The sequence below is a fragment of the Saccopteryx leptura genome, chromosome 6 (genome assembly GCF_036850995.1).
Source record: "Saccopteryx leptura isolate mSacLep1 chromosome 6, mSacLep1_pri_phased_curated, whole genome shotgun sequence".
NCBI classification, from domain to species: domain Eukaryota; kingdom Metazoa; phylum Chordata; class Mammalia; order Chiroptera; family Emballonuridae; genus Saccopteryx; species Saccopteryx leptura.
Window position 1 is genome coordinate 51,214,877 of NC_089508.1, and position 8,953 is coordinate 51,223,829.

An 8,953-nucleotide genomic window follows, 5' to 3' on the forward strand; every position below is an offset into this window, starting at 1 on the left:
CTGTTCAGTTAACCCCAGAGGTCCAGTGCCCGGGGGTTCAACCGCGGGGCGAGTAGTATTTACACTTGGAAACGGAGCCGGGGCCCTGGGCTGAGGCGCCCTGGAGTGGGCGGTCCTGGCCCAGGACCCCGGAGGAGGGCGGGCGGGAGGCTGTATTTACATCGGTCCGATCCCAATGGCTTGTTCCTCGCTCTCGGCCGCCTCGGCCGCGGGTATTTACAAGAAGAGAGCAGCATGGCTTGAGGGCGCGCGGGCGCGGCCGGGCCGGCCCTAGGGCAGCAGCGGGGGCTTGAAGGAGCAGTTGCCTGTGCAGTGGCGGGGAGTCAGCATCTTGCAGGAGAAGTGGTGCAGGGCGTCGTGGGCTTCTGGAGAGACAGTCAGGCAAGCCGTGTGGGTGCCTCACCTGCCTGGCTGTCGGGGTGGGGCCCACCCGGGGCCCACCCGTCCCTCTCCTCTGCCCGCCCGGCTCTCGCCCACCCTCTTCTGACTTAGGGGTTTTCAAGGGAGCAGATCAGACAGGAGGGTAGGAGAGAGATCCCGATGATTCAAAACCACTGCTCTGGTTCAATAGCCCCGTTTTACAGAAGAGGAAACTGAGGCACAGAAAGAGAAAGGTCCATCTGCCCAAGGCCAGATTTGGATCTGAGGGCAGATTTTCTAATGCCCAGAGCCCAAGGGGCTCTTTCTCCGTATCCCACCGGTTCTGAACTCATTTCCGCATTAAAAGCAAATCCTGTTTTCCTCGTTTCAGCTTCTGATCCATGTAGACCGGGATCATGTAGACTTTCCCCTCTCTATACCTGCCATCCATCCATCCATCCACCCACCCACCCATCCATCCATCCATCCATCCATCCATCCATCCATCCATCCATCCACCCATCCATCCATCCACCCACCCACCCATCCATCCACCCACCCATTCGATCGTTCGTTCATTCTCTGGCACAGCCAGCGCCTGGCACCCCTCCTATCTCTGTTCCTAGGCTTCGCACCTTTTAACTTCTGCTGGATGGCATAGCGCGCCTTCCGCTCCTGGTCGAGCTCGTTACACAGCGTGTCTGGAAGACAGGGGGAAGGGCGGGTGCTGAAATGAGCCCACCCTCTGGCCGGCAGGCGGAGTCACAGCCCCAGCTTCACCCTCTTCCCAGCCCTTCGCAAACACAAGTCCGGGGGACCGAGGGAGGGGGCATCAGCGTTCCAAACTGCAGCCTGGTGGAGGGAGGAAATGGCCTGGGATGGCGCTTCAAGGCAGACGGATCTAACCAAAATTAAAGCAAACTTAGGCATTACTTCCCAGGTAATTTTACGCCTCGATTTTTAATTTAGAAACCATGGAAATTGCCGCGATAAGAAGTTCAATCACTCCATGTAATGATGCCTGCAAGCCGTTTGCTGGGCTCGCTTGCCATTCTGAGGCTAATCAGAGTATACAAAGGATATTAAATAAGAAAAATAATTGTTAAATTACCTTCAATTTAAATCCAAATGACTGAGCCAACATTGCGGCTCCTGCCAGAGGAGAGGCAGTTACGGCCTGTGCACGCGCTCACCTGACTCCCGTCTTACCTCTGACAATTTGCAGCTGTTGCACCATTTCTTCTCGATAAGCCAATTCCCTTTTCATTTGATCCTGAAAATTATCTGTGCAAATTGATTAAGTGGGAGCTGTTAAGCATGGCCCCCTCCCTGGGCCCCGTTTCCCCACTCCCTATCCCCATTCCCACCCCCTCAGGCTTTGGCCTGGCTGGAAACTCCAGGAAAAGAGGGCTCCGCGGCTTCCGCAGGGCGCGCTGGGAAAGCTGCTTGCACTGGGGTCCCGGAGCCAGGCCCGCAAGCGGGAAGAAGGTTCTGGCCACGAGGGGTGGCGCAAGGTGCGTCGGGATGGGGGTACCTTTGAGGCTCTGAAATTCTCGCTCCAGCTTCTTGCGGAGCTCCATTTGCTCCAGGAGCAGCTTTTGCAATTCGTCTATAAAGGGGCGAGAGTGGGCGGTGAAGGAGGAGAGGATGTGCAGAACTCTGGAGGACCAGAGGCATGCAAGTCCTGCCCAGGCCAACAGTCCTGAGATGGGTGTGTGTGTGTGTGTGTGTGTGTGTGTGTGTGTGTGTGTGTGTGTGAGGGGGCGTAGGTAGAGGCCCTCAGAACTCAGTTTACCCATTTGCTTCCACAGGATTTGGATGAGGAAAAGGGGCTAGGAGATAGATTGCCTGGGAGAATCCAATCAGAATGGTAGAATGCATTTTCCACTTTTAGGTCCTGGCTCAATGCACTAAGCAGAGTGGCATCTGCTTTGGGTTGTTCCTAACTCCCTAATCTTAGAGGCTAGTCAAGGAGGACTCGATTTATCCCTTCAAAAGTCAGATCTAATCCCTCCCTTCAATAATACAGTGGAGAGAGAATCTGGTCAAAGCCTTGGACTCTGGCCCTGGAAAAATACATATACTCACAACAGTTTGTTTACCATTTCAAGAGGTCCCCAGACCCCAAACCCATGCTAAGAACACGCATATAAAGCACCGATGATTTTGAAGGTAATTGCATATCCTGGAAAATCTGTAACTATGCAGAGTGAAAGACCACCAAAGCTTTTCTTTCTCCCCACAACAATTTCCAAGCTCATCCCTGGCCTGGTTTGGAGACAGAGGAGAAAGCAGGTGTGGAGAACTCTGCTCGTGCCCTCAATAACCAGCTCCAGAGAAGTGGCAGGGGGCTGTCCTCCCCGTGGAGCTACTGGCATCTGGGTCCTCCCCAGGAGAAGAGGCTCTTTGAGAGATCCTTCCCTAACAGGTGCTCAACAACACGAAAATGGAAGATAAAGGAGTAAAGTGGAGTTACAGGTTCCCTTCTTTTGTGCCTGAAGTCACACTTTCCTTTGTAGGCTGAGCAACAACCCCAGGATCCTAATCTGCAAACAAGCTCCATCCTCACCCCCATTTAGGGTGGGGTGAGTGGTTATGCATTAATTCCGGGGGGGAAAAAGTTAACCTCTTGGACATTCCTAAAGTAAATGCCTCGTAGGAATCTTGCTATTCAGAAAGTCGTGTTTCCAGTGAGTTTGAGAGACCCAGGTTGTCCTATCTGATTCCCCATGTGCATCTAGTTCCGAGGGTCTTGACTAATTTCGCTTTCTCACTGGGCTGTTCAGACAGACCTGGCCTTAGAAACTCAAACTTCCAATGAACTTCTGGGGATTTGGTTCCTTCTAGTCACCCCTACTCACATACACACACCTCTGTGCCCAGACAATGTGTTTAGGGGGTTATCCTTTCCACTCACTGAAAATCGATTTCCCAAGAGCTCTATCTTCTCACACACACTCCTACAGGAATAACACCCCTCTACAAAAGGGGCCCATCTCCTACAAGCACAGGGTAGCCCCATTTCACAGATTTAACCTCACCTCTGGCCAGGTTCTCGATATCTTTCTCCACTAGTTGAGTTGCTGTCACATCCAGGGTGAGCCCATCTTCACCTGGGATACAAGGGCAGGTAAGAGGGGGTTCTGTCCTTGGAGAGGCCTTGGGGGAGGACGGATGAGCTTCCTGGGGACTATGTTAAGTCAGGAACCTACTTCAGACCCTCTGCCACTACGAGAGACAGTTGCAGGAATCTAGCACTACCCATTTTCCAAGCTATCATTTTAGGGATTGATTCACTATAGGAAATCCAGGAAGATAGGCTGTCTTAGGGCAGGAAGTGCCCTTTGACCTGCTTTATACGGGTAATGGTTCCCCTCATTTCCTTCTAAAGTGCCCTCTTCTCTTATCTGAAAGCGCCCCAAATCTAGCAAGGAGGTAAGCAACTCAAACTTGGCCTGCACCTTGCCCGCGCTATTTAAATATTTATCTACCAGCCGCAGAAGGGGATACACAGCAGCTTACGCTTGATTGAAAGCCTTCCTCACAAGCCAAAGCTGGTGGGAATCTAGACCACCAGGGCCCCCACTCCCGACTGGGGGTGGTGCGCGAGGATCCTAGGGCTCACCTCGGTCTGTATTTGCAGGACTTGGCTGGGAGATACTCCTTTGGTCTGGATAGGATTTCCTCGTTTCCAAATCGTCGGCGGTCGAGTGATTGTCTTCCTTATCTGGCTCTTAAGGCAATAAACCGAGTTTCAAAGAGAGGCAAAGAAACCGTGACCCGGATACGGCCAGAGCTGCCGCAGTCCGGGCGCTCGAGCCCTAATTAAAAGCTCCGTGGCCGCCGCTGTTTCATGCTGTGCGCTTGGGCTCGCACCCTCAGGCTTTCCGCTCGGCGTGCCCTCCCCCGCGCGCAGTTTGCTCTTCTCGGGCTCCACGCCCCTTCCCCAGCGCCTTGGAAGAGAGCAATACGAGCAGCCGAGCCCACCAGGGACAAGCGACCTACATCGCACGCAGATACTGGGGCACCGCGAGCGCGTGTGGCCGCGGGTCCCTCTGCGCCACTCCCGCGGAGAACGCGGCCCAGGCAGTGACCGCGGGGTGGAGGCGGCGAGGGAAACAGGATCCTAGGCTCGGCAAGTCTGGATTCCCTCAGCCTCCAGCCCCTCATCTGCGAGCCACGAGGTCCCTCGCGCACGTGCAGGGCTTCCCCACCCCCAACAGCTCTGGGCTACAGCTACCAGCGCGCTGCAGGGGGACCCAAGTGCGCAGCCAAGCGCCCCCACCGTTCGCGGGACCGGGCCTGACCACGGGGGTACCTCACGGTCGAAAACACTTGCTTTATAAATGAAAGCACTTGACAGGGGTTCCAGTGGTGATTTAAAAAAAGGTTTTAACCCAGTGTTCGAAGTGTACATGAGCATGTTTCTGTGCGGGAGAGGGAGGTTTGTTGTTAGGTAACCAAACGATGAAGTTGCTGAAAGTTCTCGCTTAGCTTCCTTTTTCTTTCATTGTCTTTCTTTCCCTCTCGTTCTGTCGCTTTCCCTGCCTGTCTCCATTTGACTTTCCTCTCAGACCTCTCCTGGCCCGGCCCTCTGTCGGCCCTCTGCCTGCTGTCCCCGCATCACATTGGCCAGAGACCTTCTCGGAAGGGCTGGGGGCGTTACCGTGGGCCTCAGGGGCGCAGAGGTAGGAGGCCGTGGGCCCCAACGCCGCAGCGGCGCTCTTCACGTGCTCGTCCCGGTCGGGCGCGTACACCTGCGTCGGCCGAGAAATGACAGGCGGTTAGAGAGGGGCGTTTGGCGGCGTCCGGGAGCTGCCGAGCCCTGCGCCACGGCTGGGAGGGAACGCGGAAGGGGTGGCGGAGGCTGGCTAAGCGGGTGGGACTGGAGCGCCCCGGGCGGCGGTGACGGACACCGCACAGCCTCGCGCCCTTGGGGGCCGCAGCACGGTGGTAGATTCAGGATAATTATTTGCACCTTCGAGAAAATCATCCGACACACAAAGCGGTTCCGAAAACAAGAGCCGTTCAAAGCTGCCCCCTCTTTCTTCGCCTGCCTCCTTTTCGACATCTCGCCTCCCTCCCGCGCCCGGTCCCGGGCATAAATGACGCCTTTTGCATCTGGCTAACGATTCGTGTTTTAATGGACCGAATGGAAAGGTACAAGTGTGCGCACCCACTTTCAAATGGCCAACAATTCCGCTTAGCTTCACCCACCCACCCCGTCCCCGAGCAGCGTCTGGACAGAGTCACACCACAAACCCTGTAGTTTTCAAGGCGGGAATTTGAAGAGACCCAGACAGCTATGAGTTGAGATGGAAGGTTCTGGGGCCGGCTTTGGGAAGAGGCGCCCTCTCCGAACCGGCAGCTCTTCCTCGGGGCTCCGACCCCCACTCGGACGGGGGTGCTATGGGCCCGGCCTCACCAGCGCTACTCTCTGGCTTTGGGTCCCTCTCCTCCGCTTTCTTTCTCCAGACCCCTTTTATTTGTCATTTTCTGCTTCTGTGTGACCAGCGGTCCCTCCCTGTCTCCCCCTCACCCCCATCAATGGAGACACAGCACAGGCGTTTCTCAGGCCCGCCTCCCGCCCCCATCTTCCGACACTCTCAGCGGAGGGTTCCCGTGCGGGGCTCCTGAAGCCGGGCACACTCGGAACAGCGAGGCCTGCTGCTCGAACGCTCGCTCGGAACGAAACTCCCGCCCCCCACCCGGCCGAGGCTGGCCGCGCATCCCCGCGGGGCCGAGGGGTCAGCAGGGAGGCCCGACCCGCGGGGCTCGCGCGGGGCTCACCTTGGCCGGCGCGGGGCCCCCCGGCGGCCCGCAAGGCTCTCGCAGCTCGTACCCGCCGCTCGGCGGGCTCCGCTCCGGTCTCCGCACCGCGTCGTCCACCGCCAGGTCTCCAAACACGGACCGGCTGGCTGGGGGCGGCCCCGGGCGGCGCCGGAGGCGAGGACTGCCGCCTTCCGGAGAGTCCGTGGGGCCGTCGGGGCCCGAGGAGGCCGTAGACGGGGGCCCGGGGGCGCGGTCGCCCTCTGGGCCGCCGGGCTCGGGCTCGTCCGCCGGGCCCTCCTCGTCGGGGAACCGGTTGGACTCCACGTCCACCTCGGGCTCATCCGCCGTGTCGACGTCGGGCGAGGCGGAGTGGTAGCTGGAGCTGCCCTCGCTCAGAAAGTCCGGGCTCACGTAGCCGCCGCCGGAGCCCGCCCCCGGCCCCGGGCCCCGCGCCGGCCCCGCGCCGTAGGCGTCGCGGGTGCTGCCGTAGAGCTTGGCGATGCTCTCCGTGTCCTTGACCACAGGCCGGAAGGCCGAAATGTACGAGCCTTTGCGGGCGGGCGGCGGCGGCGGCGGCGGGGGCAGCGGGGCCAGGGGCGGCGGCAGCGCCTCGTCCGCGCCGTCCTCGTCCAGCGGCCCGCGGGACAGAGCGCTCGGGCAGCGCTCCTCGGCTCCCAGGCCGCCCTCCTTGGCCGTCTCCGCACCGTCCAGGGGCTCGGGGCCGCCGCCACCCGCCGCCGCCGCCGCTGCCGCCGCCGCCGCCGCCACAGCCGCCGCCACGGCCTTGGCCTGGCTCTGCGCGGCCGGGTAGGGCGGCACCGGGAGGCTGCCCGCCGCCGGCCAGAACATGGGGAACGTCGGGTACACGGTGGCCGCGGCGGCGGCGGCGGCCACGGCGGCCGCGTCCTTGGCTGCTCCGGAGGACTGGTGACCCCAGAACATGGCGCCGCCCCCGGGGCCCGCCCCAGCCCCCGGGGGCAGGTGGCCGGCTCCTGGGCCGCCCGCGCCCGCGCCCGCGCCGCTCCCGGCGCCTGGGCCGCCCTTGGGCTCGCCCGCCCCCAGCACCGGGTCGTCCTTTTTGGGGCAGAGGCCGAAGGCCGTGGGGAAGCCGTAAGGATGAGGGAAAAGCGGCGGGGGCAGCTTCTGCAAGAGGCCGAAGCCCTTGCTGGGCACCGGGATCACCGGGTAGCTACGTACGCCCGCGCCTCCGCCAGGTCCTCCAGGCCCCGCCGGGCCGCCCGCTCCCGCGGCCAGACCGAGGCCCCGCTGCGGGTGGGGAGGCGGCGGCCCAGGAGGCCCGGTGGCCTCATCTTCGCCGCAACGCAGGCTTTTGTGGGGCGGCGGGCCCGGAGCCATCTCCGCGCCGCACCCGGGGCCACCCCCGCCGCCGCCGCCGCCGGCTCCACCTTTCACTTGCCCGCCCGACCCTCCATTAGCACCGCCGCCGCTGCCTCCTTGCAGCGAGAAGGTCCGCTTCCGAGTGCCGCCATTGAACATGGCCTTGACGTCCTCCCAGGCGTGGCTCAGTTCGTCCGTGGCCGACTTGTCACTGAGTTTAAGGTGACGACGCCACGAGTTGAAGTTGGCGGCGTCGGGCTGAGTATACTTGGCGTCGGGTGTGCGGTGCGAGTGGAAAATGAACTTGTTAGGCGAGAAGTACATGCTGCAGTAGCCGCACTTGATACACTTGGCACGCGAGCTGTTGTAGCGCGCGGGGATGAAGCTGCCGCGCGAGCCCCACGCGCACTCGTGCACCACATCGAAGGCGAAGTTCTCGGGCAGCTTGGGCGGCTTGTGCTCGCCCAGGAACGACTTGCACAGGCGCTCGGCCTCGCGCTTCGTGATCATGCCGCAGCGGCGCGAGGAGATGGGCATGGCCCCGGCGCGACGCAGGATCTCCAGCTGCACCGGCGTGCACTGCACACACGTGATGCCCAGGGCCACGCGGCGGTTGTGGATCTCATTGTAGCTGTAGTTCTTGAGGAGGGTGTTGGAGATCTGCGCCAGACACAGGCGCTCCTGGCCGTCGATGACCAGAGACACGATAGGCACCCCGTACAGCGACGTCTCGCCCACCTGGTTGGGTTTGAGAGCGCTGGAGCCCGAGTAGGGCTGCAGCTCCTGCTTCGAGTTGGGCGAGGAGGTACCCTCGCGCCCCGGCCCCAGCTGCGTGGTGAGAGCTTCCATGCCGCCGCTCCTGCGAAACAGAGAAAGCAGAGAGCAGATGAGCCATTTTCAGCGCCGCCGCGGCTCGGGCCCGCCCAGCGGGGCGCGCCGAGTCGGGCGCGCGGGGGAATCTTGGCAATGGGGAGTCCAAGCTCATTCGCCCCCTAGACGGGCGCCTTTTGTTATTCAGACGCGTGCTGGCGCCGGAACAAAAGCCCCCAGGGTCTGGAGGAGCAGAAGGGGTAATCGAGACCTCAGGAATGCCCAGGCAGCTAAGAAAGCAATCCTGTTTTCGGAATGGGGAAGAAGTGGAGCCCAGAGACGGAGAGTGACTTGCCCAAGGCCACACAGCAAAGACATTGCTGAACCCCGGCTTCTGGGTGCCGAGATCCGTGCGCCTTCCGACACCCTCTCAGCCTGCCCTACCGGCCCAGGTCCTCAAGCCCGGACTTCGGGGACCGGCCGCCCCTCAGCTCAGTGTTGCGTGCACGCGGGAGGGAGGGGGTAGCGCGAAGAGGGGTTGGGGGAGGGGCGGTCACTGCCCAGCTACCGACAGCAGGGGGCGGGAGGGGGGAGGAGGGTCTCCGGGCTGCGTGCGAGAGGGAGCGAGTCTGAAGCAACCGCTGTTCACGGTGCTGAACCCGGCTCCCTCCGA

General features: G+C 61.1%; 1 protein-coding gene across 1 annotated transcript; it reads right to left on the minus strand.

The window, feature by feature from the left end:
- Positions 1–236: 236 nt before the first annotated feature.
- SKOR1 (SKI family transcriptional corepressor 1) lies at positions 237–8,658 on the minus strand. The gene is made up of 9 exons (XM_066342874.1): positions 8,552–8,658; positions 6,151–8,329; positions 5,027–5,117; positions 3,986–4,093; positions 3,402–3,473; positions 1,895–1,969; positions 1,570–1,644; positions 996–1,061; positions 237–365 (listed from the first exon to the last, which is right to left on the minus strand). The coding sequence occupies exons 1-9, from the start codon at positions 8,656–8,658 to the stop codon at positions 271–273; spliced, it is 2,868 nt and encodes a 955-aa protein (XP_066198971.1). The 3' UTR covers positions 237–270.
- Between the last annotated feature and the right edge of the window lie 295 nt (positions 8,659–8,953).